General features: G+C 37.4%; 1 protein-coding gene across 7 annotated transcripts in view; it reads left to right on the top strand.

Annotated features, from left to right (window-relative positions):
- Positions 1–18359, top strand: part of LOC135202227 (monocarboxylate transporter 12-like) — a 549632-nt gene that overhangs the window by 443146 nt on the left and 88127 nt on the right. For 2 of the 7 annotated variants that reach the window (XM_064231497.1, XM_064231498.1), the window contains exon 1: positions 16770–17636. The exons of the other annotated variants lie outside the window; for them this stretch is intronic. In XM_064231497.1, the coding sequence (XP_064087567.1) occupies positions 17594–17636 (43 nt within the window). In that variant the 5' untranslated portion in view covers positions 16770–17593. Of the gene's footprint in view, positions 1–16769; positions 17637–18359 lie in introns of those variants that run through there. 7 annotated transcript variants of the gene reach the window in all.

Raw genomic sequence — 18359 nt, forward strand, 5'->3', positions numbered from 1 at the left:
CTCTCGTGAAAAAGGAGGGAAAACTTCCTGGTTGGCAGTAGAAGGATTCCGGTCGACAGGATTTATTGTTTCGTCCTTCCATCCTGCCGTCGCCCCTTCCATCCTACTCCCCCTAAACCCCCCTACCCCCCCCCCCCCCCCACCAACCAATCTCTCCACCCTCCCTTTCAGAAATGTTCTTGATTATAGCTACGGCACAAAAAAAAAAAAAAAAAAAAAGGCCGTATTGATACGGGGTAAAGGCGAGAGAGAGAGAGAGAGACGAGAGAGAGAGAGAGAAGATGAGAGAGAGAGAGAAGAGAGAGAGAGAGAGAAGAATGATTGATTATGGAAGTCGTTTTTTCAAACAAACACAAACGGGAAGCCTCGTGGTGTCGGTTCATATGAAATGTGTAAACAACGGAAAACGGAGCAACACCGTGAAAATATAGTAGAGTTATGAACCATGAGAGAGAGAGAGAGGAGAGTGGGAGCACCTGTTTGCCGATTTCTGTAAATAACCACACTGCGTCTGATGAAGTCAATACAGCGGTTGCGAACGAAAAACGGATAATTTATTTTCTTTAGCGGTGGGAAGGTAAAATTTTTGCCTCTTTCGCAGTCCCTCGTAGTCTGGTTCATAACTTATTATTATCAGATGAAAATTTTGGCTATTTTTCGAGTTTGAAGTAGATACGTAAAGAGATTCATTCTCGTTGGGCGTAAAGATGTACTTTGCAGTCTGTTTATGTGTTTACGTGTTTTCCGAAAAAAACAAGTTCACACATACTATATATATATATATAATGTTATATATATATATATATATATATATATATATACTATATATATAGGCGAATATATAAAAATAAATAAATAATAAAACGAATACCCCTGGCAAGTGATAGGCAGAAAGCAAGCGCTTTCGTCTTTACAAAGAACATCGTTTCTTGACAATGTCTCGGTAAAGACGAAAGTGCTTGGATTTCTGCTTATCATTTTCCTGTTGTATTCGCTTACTTAATGAATTCACGTGCATCTACTGTGATTTGTTTAAGCATATATATATATATATATATATATATATATATATATATATATATATATATATATATATATATATATATATATAGATATATATATATATATATATATATATATATATATATATATATATATATATATATATATTAGTCATTTGTCTTACTTGTGATTCTTTCACATATGTAAACTGGGGTCGTACAGACCATGGTTATTGACAACAAGTTTTGTTCGGAAGAGTGAGGTCATGTGAATATAAGAATTAATATTTTTTTAAATCTAATTATGCTTCCGGGAAAGAAAAAAAAAAGCGAGGGTGAAAGAATAAGGTTCTGGCAGAGCCAGAATTGGTTACGGGAAAGAGCGGTTGTGCTGGAAGATTTGTTTTTGCACAGGCAGATAGATGTTGGACAAGAGATGGTGCGGGCGGCAAGTTTAGAGATTAAGAAAGAAAGAAAAAAACTGGAAATTTGTTATCGCATTGTTTTAATTATCGGGAATATATGATTTCAAAAGGAAAGTAATGATAATTAATAAAACGTAGAAAAGTGTGGCTCTTAATTTGAGTGTGAGTGAATATCATAGGAAAGATATATGAGAAGTTGGTTAGGGTAAAAGACACTGAAGTGGTAGAAGTATGTAGTGTACGTAGCCGGAGCATTTAATGATGGATGTAGTTCCCGTAGGTAAAGATGATTAGGAAAACACAATGAGAGCTTAATTAAAATGGAAAGTGAGATGTTTGACAAACAATCGCTGGACAAAGTTGAGTTTGTGTAGAGGTATGTAAGGGGATGATGGTTGGGGAATTTTACTGTGAGGGAATAAATGTGGAGATCAGGATGGAGAGAGCTTTCTGTTTATCTATTTCTTAATTATATATTTATTTATTTTTAATACGTGGGATCCCTTCTTTCTGTATTTCGCCTTACTTAGTCTTACTTATTCCTAATGAACACCATATTCTTTGGAAGCTTGAACTCCAAGTCATAGTCTTTGGAAGTTTGAATTCCAAGTCATAGTCTTTGGAAGCTTAAATTCCAAGTCAGTCTTTGGAAGCTTAAATTCCAAGGCATAGGCTTTGAAAACTTTAATTCCAAGTCATATTCTTTGAAAGCTTGAATTCCAAGTCATATTCTTTGGAAGTTTGAATTCCAAGTCATATTCTTTGGGAGCTTGAATTCCAAGTCATAGTCTTTGGAAGCTTGAATTCCTAGTCATAGTCTTTGGAAGCTTGAATTCCTAGTCATAGTCTTTGGAAGCTTGAATTCCTAGTCATAGTCCTTGGAAGCTTGAATTCCAAGCCATAGCCTTTGGAAGCTTAAATTCCAAGACATATTCTTTGGAAGCTTGAATTCCAAGTCATAGTCTTTGGAAGCTTGAATTCCAAGGCATAGTCTTTGGAAGCTTGAATTCCAAGGCATATTCTTGGAAGCTTGAATTCCAAGTCATAGTCTTTGGAGGCTTGAATTCCAAGTCATATTCTTTGGAAGCTTGAATTCCAAGCCATAGTCTTTGGAAGCTTGAATTCCAAGCCATAGCCTTTGGAAGCTTAAATTCCAAGGCATAGTCTTTGAAAGCTTGAATTCCAAGTCATATTCTTTGGAAGCTTAAATTCCATATCATAGCGTTTGCAAGCTTGAATTCGAAGGCATAGTCTTTGGAAGCTTGAATTCCAATGCATAGTCTTGGAAGCTTGAATTCCAAGTCATAGTGTTGAAAGCTTGAATTCCAAGGCATAATGTTTGGAAGCATAAATTCCATGTCATAGTCTTTAGAAGCTTAAATTCCAACTCGTAGCTTGAATTCCAACTCTGTGTTAGAAGCTTAAATTCCAACTCACAGTGTTGGAAGCTTGAATTACAAGTCAAAGTATTGGAAGCTTGAATTCCAACTCATAGTGTTGGAAGCTTCAATTCCAACTCACAGTGTTGGAAGCTTGAATTCCAACTCATAGTGTTGGAAGCTTGAATTCCAACTCGTAGCTTTGAAAGCTTGAATTCCAACTCATAGTGTTGGAAGCTTGAATTCCAACTCCCAGTGTTGGAAGCTTGAATTACAAGTCAAAGTGTTGGAAGCTTGAATTCCAAGTCATAGTGTTGGAAGCTTGAATTCCAACTCGTAGCTTTGGAAGCATGAATTCCAACTCATAGTGTTGGAAGCTTAAATTCCAACTCGTAGCATAGGAAGCTTAAATTCCAAGTCATAATGTTGGAAGCTTGAATTCCAACTCGTAGCTTTGGAAGCTTGAATTCCAACTCATAGTGTTGGAAGCTTAAATTCCAACTCGTAGCATTGGACGTTTAAATTCCAAGTCATAGTGTTGGAAGCTTGAATTCCAAGTTATAGTGTTGGAAGCTTGAATTCCAAGTCATAGTGTTGGAAGCTTGAATTCCAAGTCATAGTGTTGGAAGCTTAAATTCCAACTCGTAGCATTGGAAGCTTGAAATCCAAGTCAAAGTGTTGGAAGCTTAAATTCTAACTCGTAGCATTGGAAGCTTAAATTCCAAGTCATATTGTTGGAAGCTTGAATTCCAAGTCATAGTGTTGGAAGCTTGAATTCCAAGTCATAGTGTTGGAAGCTTAAATTCCAACTCATAGTGTTGGAAGCTTGAATTCTAAGTCATAGTGTTGGAAGCTTGAATTCCAAGTCATAGTGTTGGAAGCTTGAATTCCAACTCATAGCGTTGGAAGCTTAAAATCCAACTCGTAGCTTTGGAAGCTTGAATTCCAACTCGTAGCTTTGGAAGCTTAAATTCCAAGTCATAGTGTTGGAAGCTTAAATTCCAAGTCATATCATTGGAAGCTTAAATTCAAGTCATAGTGTTGGAAGCTTAAATTCCAAGTCATAGTGTTGGAAGCTTGAATTCCAAGTCATAGTGTTGGAAGCTTGAATTCCAAGTCATAGTGTTGGAAGCTTGAATTCCAAGTCATAGTGTTGGAAGCTTAAATTCCAAGTCATAGTGTTGGAAGCTTGAATTCCAAGTCATAGTGTTGGAAGCTTGAATTCCTCCTAGTGTGGAAGCTTGAATTCCAATCATGTTGGAAGCTTGAATTCCAAGTCATTGTGTTGGAAGCTTGAATCCAATCATAGTGTTGGAAAGCTTAAATTCCAAGTCATAGGTGGAAGCTTAAATTCCAAAGTCTAGTGTTGGAAGCTTGAATTCCAAGTCATAGTGTTGGAAGCTTGAATTCCAACTCATAGTGTTGGAAGCTTAAATTCCAAGTCATAGTGTTGGAAGCTTGAATTCCAACTCATAGTGTAGTGTTGGAAGTAGAATTCCAACTCATAGTGTTGGAAGCCTGAATTCCAACTCATAGTGTTGGAAGCTTGAATTCCAAATCATAGTGTTGGAAGCTTGAATTCCAAGTCATAGTGTTGGAAGCTTGAATTCCAACTCATAGTGTTGGAAGCTTAAATTCCAAGTCATAGTGTTGGAAGCCTGAATTCCAACTCATAGTTTTGGAAGCTTAAAATCCAAGTCATAGTGTTGGAAGCTTGAATTCCAACTCATAGTTTTGAAAGCTTGAATTCCAACTCATAGTGTTGGAAGCTTGAATTCCAACTCAGTGTTGAAAGCTTGAATTCCAACTCATAGTGTTGGAAGCTTGAATTCCAATTCATAGTGTTGAAAGCTTGAATTCCAACTCATAGTGTTGAAAGCTTGAATTCCAACTCATAGTGTTGGAAGCTTGAATTCCAAGTCATAGTGTTGGAAGCTTGAATTCCAATTCATAGTGCTGGAAGCTGGAATTCCAACTCATAGTGTTGGAAGCTTGAATTCCAACTCAATAGTGTTGGAAGCTTGAATTCCAACTCAGTGTTTTGGAATATTAAATTCCAAGTCATAGTGTTGGAAGCTTGAATTCCAACTCATAGTGTTGGAAGCTTAAATTCCAACTCATAGTGTTGGAAGCTTAAATTCCAAGTCATAGTGTTGGAAGCTTGAATTCCAACTCATAGTGTTGGAAGCTTAAATTCCAACTCATAGTGTTGGAAGCTTAAATTCCAACTCATAGTGTTGGAAGATTAAATTTCCAAGTCATAGTGTTGGAAGCTTGAATTCTAAGTCATAGTGTTGGAAGTAGATCCAACTCATAGTGTTGGAAGCTTAAATTCCAACTCATAGTGTTGGAAGCTTAAATTCCAAGTCATAGTGTTGGAAGCTTGAATTCCAAGTCATAGTGTTGGAAGCTTGAATTCCAACTCATAGTGTTGGAAGCTTAAATTCCAACTCGTAGCTTTGGAAGCTTGAATTCCAACTCGTAGCTTTGGAAGCTTGAATTCCAACTCATAGTGTTGGAAGCTTAAATTCCAACTCGTAGCGTTGGAAGCTTAAATTCCAAGTCATAGTGTTGAACCTTGAATTCCAAGTCATAGTGTTGGAAGCTTGAATTCCAACTCGTAGCATTGGAAGCTTGAATTCCCAGTCATAGTGTTGGAAGCTTGAATTCCAAGTCATAGTGTTGGAAGCTTAAATTCCACGCTTAAATTCCAAGTCATGGTGTTTGGAAGCTTGAATTCCAAGTCATAGTGTTGAAAGCTTTGATTCCAACTCATAGTGTTGGAAGCTTGAATTCCAAGTCATAGTGTTGGAAGCTTGAATTCCAAGTCATAGTGTTGGAAGCTTGAATTCCAACTCATAGTGTTGGAAGCTTGAATTCCAAGTCATAGTGTTGGAAGCTTGAATTCCAACTCATAGTTTTGGAAGCTTAAAATCCAAGTCATAGTGTTGGAAGCTTGAATTCCAACTCATAGTGTTGAAAGCTTGAATTCCAACTCATAGTGTTGGAAGCTTGAATTCCAACTCATAGTGTTGGAAGCTTGAATTCCAACTCATAGTGTTGGAAGCTTGAATTCCAACTCATAGTGTTGAAAGCTTGAATTCCAACTCATAGTGTTGAAAGCTTGAATTCCAACTCATAGTGTTGAAAGCTTGAATTCCAAGTCATAGTGTTGGAAGCTTGAATTCCAATTCATAGTGCTGGAAGCTGGAATTCCAACTCATAGTGTTGGAAGCTTGAATTCCAACTCATAGTGTTGGAAGCTTAAATTCCAACTCATAGTGTTGGAAGATTAAATTCCAACTCATAGTGTTGGAAGCTTGAAATTCCAAGTCATAGTGTTGAAGCTTAGATTCCAACTCATAGTGTTGGAAGCTTAAATTCCAACTCATAGTGTTGGAAGCTTGAATTCCAACTCATAGTGTTGGAAGCTTAAATTCCAACTCATAGTGTTGGAAGCTTAAATTCCAACTCATAGTGTTGGAAGCTTGAATTCTAAGTCATAGTGTTGGAAGTAGAATTCCAACTCATAGTGTTGGAAGCTTAAATTCCAACTCATAGTGTTGGAAGATTAAATTCCAATCCATAGTGTGTTGGAAGCTTGAATTCCAACTCATAGTGTTGGAAGCTTAAATTCCAACTCATAGCTTTGGAAGCTTGAATTCCAACTCGTAGCTTTGGAAGCTTAAATTCCAACTCATAGTGTTGGAAGCTTAAATTCCAACTCGTAGCGTTGGCAATCTTAAATTCCAAGTCCATAGTGTTGAACCTTGAATTCCAAGTCATAGTGTTGAAGCTTGAATTCCAACTCGTAGCATTGGAAGCTTGAATTCCCCATCATAGTGTTGGAAGCTTGAATTCCAAAAGTCATAGTGTTGGAACTTAAATTCCAAGTCATAGTGTTGGAAGCTTGAATTCCAGTCATAGTGTTGGAAGCTGAATTCCAAGCATTATTGTTGGGAATTGGACTTCCAAGTCTAGTGTTGGAAGCTTCTGAAATTCCATCATATGTTGTGAAATTCCAATTCTAGTGAAAGCTTGAATTCCAAGTCATAGTATTGGGAAGCTTGACTCAGAGTCCTAGTCATTGAAGCTTGAATTCCAACTCAGTATTGGAACTTGAATTCCAAGTCAGTATTGGAAGCTTGAATTCCAATCATAGTGTTGGAAGCTTTAATTCCAAATCATAGTATTGGAAGCTTTTCCAAGTCATGTGAAGCCTTGAATTCCAATCATAGTTTGGAAGCTTGAATTCCAAGTCATAGTGTTGGAAGCTTGAATTCCAAGTCATAGTGTTGGAAGCTTAAATTCCAATCATATGTGAAGTTGAATTCCAAGTCATAGTATTGGAACCTGAATTCCAACTCATAGTATTGGAAGCTGAATTCCAAGTCATAGATTGGAGCTTGAATTCCAACTCATAGTATTGGAAGCTTGAATTCCAAGTCTAGTATTGGAACTTGAATTCCAACTTTAGTATTGGAAGCTTGAATTCCAAGCATAGTATTGGAAGCCGTTCCAACTCATAGTTGGAAGCTTGAATTTTCCAACTCATAGTATTGGAAGCTTAATTCCAATCATAGTATTGGAACTTGAATTCCAACTATAGTATTGGAAGCCTGATTCCAATCATGTGTTGAGCTTGAATTCCAACTCATAGTGTTGGAAGCTTGAATTCAACTCATATGGAAGCTTGAATTCCTCATATTTTGGAAGCTTGAATTCCACTCATAGTATGGAGCCTGAATTCCAATCATAGTATTGGAAGCGAATTCCAACTCATAGTGGAAGCCGAAATTCCAACTCATAGTGGAAGCTTGAATTCCACATGTATTGGGAAGCCTGAATTCCAACTCATAGTAGGAAGCTTGATTCCAACTCATAGTATTGGAAGCTTGAATTCCAACTCATAGTATTGGAAGCTTGAATTCCCAACTCATGTGAAGCTTGATTCCAACTCATAGTTTGGAAGCCTGAATTTCCAACTCATAGTATTGAACTTGAATTCCTCATTTGTTGGAAGCTTGAATTCGAAGTCATTGGCCCGTTTTGTGGGCTTGTTTCACATGAGTAGGCTTCATCTACTGAATAATAATAATAATAATAATAATAATAATAATAATAATAATAATAATAATAATAATAATAATAATTTGAAAGACCTTTTAAACAAATTCTGTGAAATAAAATGGTAGAATAAGATTAATTCGCTGAATTCTGCCGTTTTATTCACTGAATAATAATAATAATAATAATAAAATAATAATAATAATATTATTATTATTATTTTATATTATTATTCTTATTATTATTATTATTATTATATGCATGAGTCCTGGAGCTACTTCCAGCCTTCTAGTTTTTCCTGATTCCTTTTCAGGGATCTAGGGATCTTGCCTATTGTTTATATGATTATGGGTACAATTTCCACTGGCATATCCATATCCTTCTTATTTCTATTTCAGGTATTGATACTTATCCATTTTTTCCCTTTCTTTCTCTTCAACTCTGGTGTTCCATGGTATTATTATTATTCTTATTTATTATTATTTTATTATTATTATATTATTATTATTATTATTATTATTGATTATTTTATTATTATTTTATTTATGCAGAGAAGAGGTGAAAAAGCTACACCAGATTGGATAGAAAGACAGCTTGTGAAGGAAATTCACTTGATATGTTTTTTCACTTGATATTTATTTAACGTAGCTTTGTCGAAAGGGGAGGGCAAAGGATCCCCCTAATTGTAAACACAGCCCCCCTAACAAAAGAAGAAGAAGAAGAAGAAAGCTAACAACGAAGCTTTAGAAAATGTGATGGGAAGACAAACACATTAAAAAGAGTATAAGGAATCAGAACAGTGGTCTTCCTCGCGGCATTTCAATTGCATCGATTTCTCGCATTGACGTGAGTGAGAGAGAGAACAAATTCCATCTCACAAAAACATCATAGAAATAGAATGGCAGAGAAGAGATACATGAAGATATATGGCTAGAAACTCTCGGGGTTATTGAAGTTGACTCAATTACACCTCCCCTATCAAGTTGATAGATGAGGGAAGAGCACCGAGAGGTCGTAGAAGAAGAAAAGGAAGGAGAAGAATAAAAAATTGGTTGGGGATGACAAACAAAGGATGTGGGGGTCGTTAGATTTAATATAACTGGCTAACAAACTAATGTGAGGCTCTCTCGGCTAAGTTCATCCCAAAGCTTTCGTACGGGGAGAGTTGTTTGGAATAAAGTTAGTGATATTGAGAATTGAAAGGAATAAAATACTGAATACTGACACTCACTTATTGCGAATGAGGACCGAAGCCATAAATTGGAAGTCTGGCTCTGACAAATGGGAGTGAGATACTCCTTTTGAGTTACAGCAGGAAACATCAGACCAACACGCTGAGGAAATAGTAAATGTGTGAGACATCGGTAGACCTTTCGCCTCCGCGTAGCCATGTTGGTGAGCGGAGGAGTGTCTCATTTTCAGAGTTATCGAGAGAGGCAACGGAAGAATGACGTTATAGAGGATTAGCCAGCAGGAAAGAAGTGGTAATTACATGATTATCACCTTCCTTCACAATAAAACAAAGCTAGTTAGTCGAGTAAGGGTAGGCATCGTGTCCAAATCAAGAGCTAGGTGTGACATCAGTTCACATGAATATATAGTATATATGATATATATATATATCTAATATATATATAATATATAGTATAATATAATTATATGTGTGTGTGTGTGTGTGTGACTGGTGAAAATGGTTGTTACAACAGAATTCCATCTATCTAATAAAAGGAGCCTATAAAAACGCCAAATATAGAAACTAAGTATACTATATATCAGAGACTGCTGCTCTCTCTCTCTCTCTCTCTCTCTCTCTCTCTCTCTCTCTCTCTCTCTCTCTCTTCAGAGAGACAGCAGTCTCTGGAATATAATATACTTACTTTTCTATATTTTGGAGTTTTTATGGGCTCCTTTTATTAGATTATAATAATAATAATAATAATAATAATAATAATAATAATAATAATAATAATAATAATAATAATAATAGAGGCTGCCTCAACTAAACATAAATTCCCAATGGGACAGAGGTCATAGAGCTGGTAGCAGGTGATCGAATCCTATCAAACACAAGAAACCATTCAAAAAATTTGTCAACTTCGTATTGACCGCTGAGACCTGAGCATCTTAGAGTCTGCAGCCATGAAGCAGACCCTCCCGTCATTAAATGCTCAGACTTGTCCAGTACAAATGTTTATAGTCTATCTCGGGCAACTGGTTTTCCTCTCTTTGTTTTGATGTGACTTTGAGTTAAGTATCTAAGTTAGTCTCTTTCTTTCATACTAGCAATTTACCAATCTTTACTCAAAGCATATTCATCTGCTGCTTCATATAAGTGACTCGCTAGTGTTTTTTAACTATGATGTATGATAAATTCGTAAAGTGACTAAAAGTCTACGGGCATAACCAACCCCGTTTCACGGGAAGAACCAGCTCCGTTTCAGGGAATACCTTCACGCCCACACCCCCTTCGGAAGGGGAGGGGGGAGGGAGGTAGGATGAAACTCCATTATAAACCATCTTGGGGGTCCCCGCTATGACCCTGCCAAGTTTCATCCCCATCGGACCAGCCGTTTGGCCGTGATTGAATGACAGACGGGCGGACAGACATTACGCCCATTATAGTATAGTCAGATAAGGTGAGTTATTTTAAGGCTTTGATGGACTCCTTTTATTTTGAAGAGTCTTTGTGTGCAGCGTTTAGTTTTAAGTATTTTGACTACCTATAGACGGTGGTCATATCTGATCATTGCAATGTATATTCGCTATGGGATACTAATGTTTGCAAAATAAAGTCTAACCCGGTTTCAGATGTGCTTATTCCTTTGTTGATACGAAAAAATATATATTTTTTGTTACACTGCATACCATACAGAAAAGCTGATATCAAGAAATAAAATTAAGTGATAATAATGTTAATATGGTGAGACCAGATTTTAAACTTTAAATATTTCCTGGAAGCAAATATCTGCATCTTCCACCAGCAAAAACTTTGAATTTAATGAGCACGATTATTTACACTCCGGTTTCAACTCCCGTTTTGGCACCTGATCTTAAGAATGAACCTGTAAATTTGAGTTTGCAAAGTGCAAAGATAAGCCTCGTAATTTTCAGTGCAGTATTTACTTAATCACTGGCCTCGCTCTTTACGCCATTATTCAGCTGTTTTAGAATGCAAATGATATTCGCTGGTTAAATTAGAGCGTTGAATTAATAGCTTTGTCCACGGAACAAAGAACAGTTTCATTGTTCGCTTCTCGTTTTCAGAGAACCGTTTTGGTGATCATCAGATTTGTAATGGTATTATCCGCTCATGGCTTCCGCAGTAATTAGCGAATTAGGCTCCTTTTTTTTTTTTTTTTTTTTTTTTTTTTTTTTTTTTTTCACTATCACTTCTGTCAGCTCACTTCTTTCATTCCTGGTTAACTGAACGCACTACAAGAAAAATGCAATAGAAGACCATAATTATATATATATATATATATATATATATATATATTATATATATATATATATATATATATATATATATATATATATTATATATAAATTCAAAATTAAACCATTAACTCTAACCGGATGCGACCCCCAAGAAAAGACAAGAGAGTGATTGATTATTACTGTGAGATTCATACTTTTACCATGATGAATCGTCAAGGAACCCCTGTGCAGAAAACTTCCGATGCACCAGCCGTTTACCAGTGCCTCTGACGCCATTCACAACTCACGTCACCATTCCAGGTCTTTCAGTTTTCACCAATCTATCATTCTCGGTTCTTTCCACTTCACCAAACCAACTCAGAACACACACTGATCCTTCGTTTCACCTCTGCTAACTTTTCGTTCCACTTCCTCTGTGCGTCTCCATATTTCCCGACATAGATTAGTTGAATAATTCATCTCGTACAGCTTTCATTTGCATTCAGCATCCACACTTCGCTTCTGTAAAGTAGAACTGACTCAACAACTATAGTTGATGCGTCGTCCCTACCTGAGCCTTCATAAACACTCACACGTTTCCCCCTTATCTGCTGTGCCCAAAACCCGCTGCGAGACCCCATTAGCTATCGTGGCAGTCGCCTTTTCTTTGACCCCGAATGCCGCTCCAGATGAAAGGCTTCTTCCTTCCTCCTCCCACAGGCTCTACACCAACGTCGTTCTCATTTGCCCCGATTTTCTTCTTCTACCCTTATCATCTTTTTAGTCCTCGGATAAGCTCAACTTTTCCCCCCTTCTCGCAAACACTGTCTGCAGTTTCTCTTCGCACAGTATTGAGTAATGTGCAAGCATCAGCTATTCCGCATTCCACTCACGACCCATTTCCTTATGCAGCAACTTTGCGGGGAAAGATATGGCGATGTTGGGAGTTATGGAGTTCACGGGGAAAAGTGACAATGGAGAGAGTGGAAATGTGTTTGGGAATGGGTGCCATTCGAAGAAGTCTCGGGGCGTAACGTTACTTACTGCACGTGGGAATGCCACGGGAGGATTTTGATTAATTTTTTATCAAGGAATTACTAAGAGGTGCTGGATGGAGGGAATCATAGTTGGAAAATAGGAATTACACTCGCGTTAGGAGTTTCAGATCGAAATGGGTGGATGATAAAACAAATGCGACGGAGGAGCTGTTTGTAATGGAGCATGTGTTGCTGTGTCTGCTAAATATAGATATATAATATATATATATATATATATATATATATATATATATATATATATATAATATATATATATATATATATATATATATATATAGTGTTTAAGAATGACTCAAAGATATAATTGCTGACTTAAATAAAAATCAGTTGCCTTAGAGTTATTAATTTTATTGTATGTATGTCTGTCATGTTTTTGTGAATATGGTTTTGTTTACCAGGTTCCGAATAGCTGTCACCTATAATCCTTTAATTGTCTGGAGATTGTATCTGAGATGATTGTCTTAAACCTTTAATTGCACCCTTGTTTATGCTTGTTTGGGAGGTTTCTTATCTTCCAGGTGTGTCGGATTCTAGGTACTAATCCCTTTATAATCCCTATCTGTCAGTTATACGAACCTTCTTGTATTGTCTTTTCTCGTATTTTTGTCAGTATCTGCTCAGTAAAGGACTTTTAAGTCGAAAGATCTTGCAGACTCCTTCGTTTATTTTTCCTTCGTGGCATTATCTTATTTATGGATTTATCACGTTCCTAACTTTCGTGATTCAGTTATATATATATATATATATATATATATATATATATATATATACTATATATATATATATATATATATATACAGTGTTTGTATGTGTATGTGTAGTTACAAACAAGGTATTGGTAAATCACGACACAAATGAGTAGGGTGTTCCTTAATATTGCTGCATGGCATATCAGCCCGTGGAGAATAGCATGGGGCGCTATTTGTAGAGATTATTGTAACGAAATGCAGTAAAATATGAAGTAACTGAATGTATACAAGTCACGCTCTTGTGGGTTGATGGCCTACTTCCGGTTGCTGAGCTGCAACTTGCTCATTCTCCATCAGTGTAGCCAAAGTCCTTGAAATGTCCTCTCGGAATATATTTAAAGGACTTTGAGTGTAGCGTTGACATTCTGATAACACGGGAGGAACAGAGCATTTCCTTACAGCCTGGTAGTATTGATGATATGCACAAAAAAATAAGCTTCAAAACTCGGTTGTGCCAAAGGTAAAGGCTCGTCACTTCGTAGTATGTCAACACGAAGTTCAGTAGTCTGTAAAACTGATCCAAAATGAAAGCACTTATTCTTAGTGTATTTATGAAGGAAATATTGTTGAGCTAACAAAAATTATATATATATATAGATAGATATATATATCTATAATATATATATATATATATATATATATGTTTTTTTTTTTTTTTTTTTTTTATATATATATCATAGATATATATATATATATATATATATATATATATATATGTATATATATATATATATATATATATATATATATATATATATATATATATATATATATATATATATATATATATATACATATATATATTATATGTGTGTGTGTGGGTGTATATATATATATATGTATATATATATATATATATATATATATATATATATATATATATATATATATATATATATATATATATATTTATATATATATATATATATATATATATGTATATATATAGTATATATATATATATATTATGTATATATATATATATATATATATATATATATATATATATATATATATTTATAGAGATACAGTGTACCGGAAGAATAGGAAGATGATTACTTTCACCTAAATAGGTGTGAATGTTAGCATGATATCGCAAGCACAGGTTGAAGAAGTCGTATGAAAATTGGTCAGTAAACGATAGCCTTTTTGGAGAGGTTTAACTGCGTTGATAAAAACCATCTCTGCCGTGAGCCAGAGCCAGATTTCAGTAGCCTTGAGAAGGCATATATTATACGCACACTTGCTCTTCTGTTCTGGGCTCTGACCTTGAACAGCTCTGACAAGTCTGACAAGTTCAGAGATGCGGTCGCCAATTTGGAACCGCGAGAAGCTGAAGATTGAGGAAGCGAAGGTTGTAAACCGTCTCATTCGTTACTATAGCGACATCCTCAACAAGAGCAGCCAGCCACACGCAAAAACATTTAGTCCAGAAAAGGAAAAGAAACACCCAGTCGAATTCTTCTTTTTCTATTTATTTATTTATAATTTTTTTCCAAATCTCTCCAGGTTGGTTTGTACTGCAACGGAGTCTGAAGCGCCTCAGTGGCGTGGTCGGTATGGTCTTGGCGTACCACCTCGGTGGCCGCGAGTTCTAATATCGGGCATTCCACTGAGGTGTGAGTGATATGTAGTATTTCTGGTGTTAGAGGTTCACTATCGACGTGGTTAGGAAATCAAGCAAAGTCGTTGGTCCCGTTGCTGAATAACCACTGGTTCCATGCAACGTAAACACACAATACATACTAACAATGGAGTCCGAAGATCTCCTTTTGTCCAGTTGCAGAATAATTATGAATATATTGTGAGGATGAAGAGATAATCTGTGCCAAACCTTGGGCGAATTTTCAAAAAACAAGAATGGATTTATCAGCATCAGCCTACTTGAGTCTTTTATAAATTGTTGTTCTCTTGTTTATGTAAAAAATCGTCCTTGTGTTATTTTTGCCAATTTGTTAGTGTAACGACTATTCGTAATTTACATTGAGATAATCACCATAATGCAATTATAAATAAATTAGGTGTAAAAGCTTGTGTCACTGGCCAATGTCATTGCTATCATTTTTATATGTTTTCTTCCGTTTCTGAGTGAATTATCATCAGTCACAGAGCGTTTCCAGTAAGTGGCTAAACTTCACCGGACTCTCTTGCAACATGGATTAACATTTTTGCTTATTCGGGGAGTAAGCCTACAAACAACTTTGTTATTGTTGTTGTTGTTGTTGTTGTTGGGGGTGGTAGGAAAGATCAATGAAAGAGCCTGAAATGGTCTGAAAGAGGTGTTTCGTCTTGAGCTAAAGCTACATTAATTTTAGGAGAGGATATTTATAATATATTTATTAGAATGAAAATGTAAAAATAAATAAATAAATAAATAAATAGCTTGTTAAACAGTACAGAAAAATATTTCTAATAATATATAGCGCATTTATTTTAATTTTCGTTGGATGAAACAATGCTCTAGTTGACTGTAGATTTTATCATGCCCTTAACCCCTCCCCTCCCCTCCCCCCCCCCCCCCCCCCCCGTGTAAGCTGAAGATCGGATCACGCCTTGTTCTGATGGTTCGTCCTTCACAGGGTTAAAGGGATATTCAAAGAATCTGTCAGGAAATTAAAAATCTTTTGAAGAGGAAATTCATCCATCTTCTTTCGCTAATAATGAATCCTTGTTTTAATGGATACTTTTGTTGGAAGTAAGGAAGCTTCTATAGAATATCCCCCTTCAGTGCACCTCACGGGGTGCACTGTAGGCATTACTAAAGGTTCTTTGTAGCGTCCCTTCAGCTGTAGCTGCAACCCCATTCATTCCTTTTTATTGTACCTCCGTTCATATTCTCTTCGAACTTACTTTCCACCCTCTCCTAATAATTTTTTTAGTGCAACTGCGAGGTCCTCCTGTTACGTCTTTCAGACTTACCTGTTCTCAATTACCCTTCCAGCGCAGAATGACCTTGTAGGTCCTAGCGCTTGGCCTAAACTCTCCATTCCATTCTGTAGAAATCCATTGAAAAATAGGCAGGTTATATGTAAGATTACTACGGAAGCTGCTGTAGAATGTCTTACGACTTGAGGAAGGGAAATCTTTCAAGCGCACCATTGCACTGACTTGAAACAATATTGCTATTAAAGCCTTTCTTATCCGATGAGGAATGAAGTCGGATTCGTGTATACTCGCGTGCATGAAATCCGTAGTTGTATTTGTTTTTATCACTGTATTTATCTAGTCTTGGAACGCGTCCGTCGAAATGAAAAAATGAAGCTGGTTTGATAATGAACCTGGAAATAGAAAGCGATTAGTCAAAGCTCCTACACATCATTCAAGAGCATAAGTAATATGCACCTTCATTATACGCAAGACGAATTCAGCCGCAATAAGAGAGAGAGAGAGAGGAGAGAGAGAGAGAGAGAGAGAGAGAGAGAGAGCGTGTCAGCGCGCGCACTTACGGGAGCGTGCTTGTACATTAGACTATAGTCTGTCTCGCTCGCTCTGTCTCTCTCTCTCTCTCTCTCTCTCTCTCTCTCTCTCTCTCTCACTCACTCCGATTCTCTGTGCCTCTTCATCCCACGATTCCCACCCCTACTATGACTGTGTTCCTCCCGAGCCGAGGTTTGGGGGTGGTGGAAGATGAGGAGGAGGAGGAGGAGGCATGATGTCAGTTGGGCTCAGTGTTGGTCTAACCTTCCTTTGGACGATACGCGGCGCTCCTCGGTTCTCCTGCTCTGTTCTCCCGTCTCCATCCGCTGGTGTTCTAATTGTCTGGCATTTACATCCATCCCTTTCGCCGTGGAGCTCGATTATCTCTGTTATCTGAGAGGAGAGAGAGAGAGCTGCTCCCTCTCGCACAGTTATTTGCTTGAGGCGTTTGTGTGTGTGTGAGAGACTATTGGTAACTGAGACGAAATATGTTGACCCAACCATCTGTCCGTGTGCAGCGTGCAACGTTTTTCGTAAAGTGTGTGTGATTCAGGTGTTAAGGAAATACGAAGCATTCTGCCCAGTTGTTCAGTGTACTAGAAGGACGTTCTGGTAGTCCATAGATCTGACTGACTGACTCCGACTCAGGTCTGGCAGTCAGATGTTCGAAACAATCAACGTTAACAGGGATTGCGTGGATCTGGTCGTGAGCTGCAGGGGGTGACTGTCTCTCTCTCTCTCTCTCATCCTAAAATATTGAACCATCAATGTCCACTCAAGTTGCCCGTGGCGGAGGGAGGCTGTTTGCGACAAACACCCACAAAAGTGAAACGATTTGCTAAGCGAGATGAAGAGTTAAAACAAGCCTAAAAAAACACAGCAGGAATCAGCAGGATACATTCCAGTGTGAGAGAGGAAAAAAAGAGTGAGAGAAGGAAAATAATAGACAGTCATTCCTTTTCGTTCGTATGTTCGTATGGAAAGCTTTAGTTGCGTGACGAAAACCGTTGAGTCTTGACTTTTTCCATGTTTTCCTCACGAACTCGTTAAAGATGATTGGGACAGAGACCGCCATTCCAAATGAAATTAGAAATCAGCACTCCCCAATTCAACAAATTATCACGTAAGTCGAGAACCCTCTCTCTCTCTCTCTCTCTCTCTCTCTCTCTCCTCTCTCTCTCTCTCTCTCCCCTTAACACGGCGAGAGATATTTTGCCGAGCAAAGGCCTCTTTATGTTTTATATATATTTATTCTTCTGTTGAGGCGCGTAATGAGTTCCTGCGAATATCCCGTGGAAAAATATGACGGGGGTCGGTCAGGATCCACATCGGTATGTATCTTAGCGCCTCAGTGGCGTGGTTGGTATGGTGTTTGCGTTCCACCTCGGTGGACGCGGGTTCGCTTCTCGGCCATTCCATTGAGGGGCCAGAGATGTGTATTTCTGGTGATGGAAGTTCACTCTCGACGTGGTTCGGAAGTCACGTCAAGCCGTTGGTCCCGTTGCTGAATAACCACTGGGTCCATGCAACGTCAAAATACCATACAAACAAACAAACAGGTATGGCATCTTGCGATGCCATACCGCTCTCTGCGTCTTTCACGTTTTAGGATTTCATGCATGTAACACGTCATTCTTCCCTGCGTTTGTGTGTATCCTGGGAGATGCAATAGCTTGGCTTTATATCCCCTTAACGCTGCTGCTGCTGCTGCCGTAGCCTCTTTAGCCCTGACCCTAAAAACTGCAAATCAGGTTTCCCCTCTTTCCTTCCGATGGCGGTGCCCTGAAAGCCTTGCTCTGGAAATTCGCGATTTTTATTTTTTGTTTTTCTTGTATTTCTTGTATTT

This window comes from Macrobrachium nipponense, chromosome 30 (assembly GCF_015104395.2).
Source record: "Macrobrachium nipponense isolate FS-2020 chromosome 30, ASM1510439v2, whole genome shotgun sequence".
Classification (NCBI taxonomy): domain Eukaryota; kingdom Metazoa; phylum Arthropoda; class Malacostraca; order Decapoda; family Palaemonidae; genus Macrobrachium; species Macrobrachium nipponense.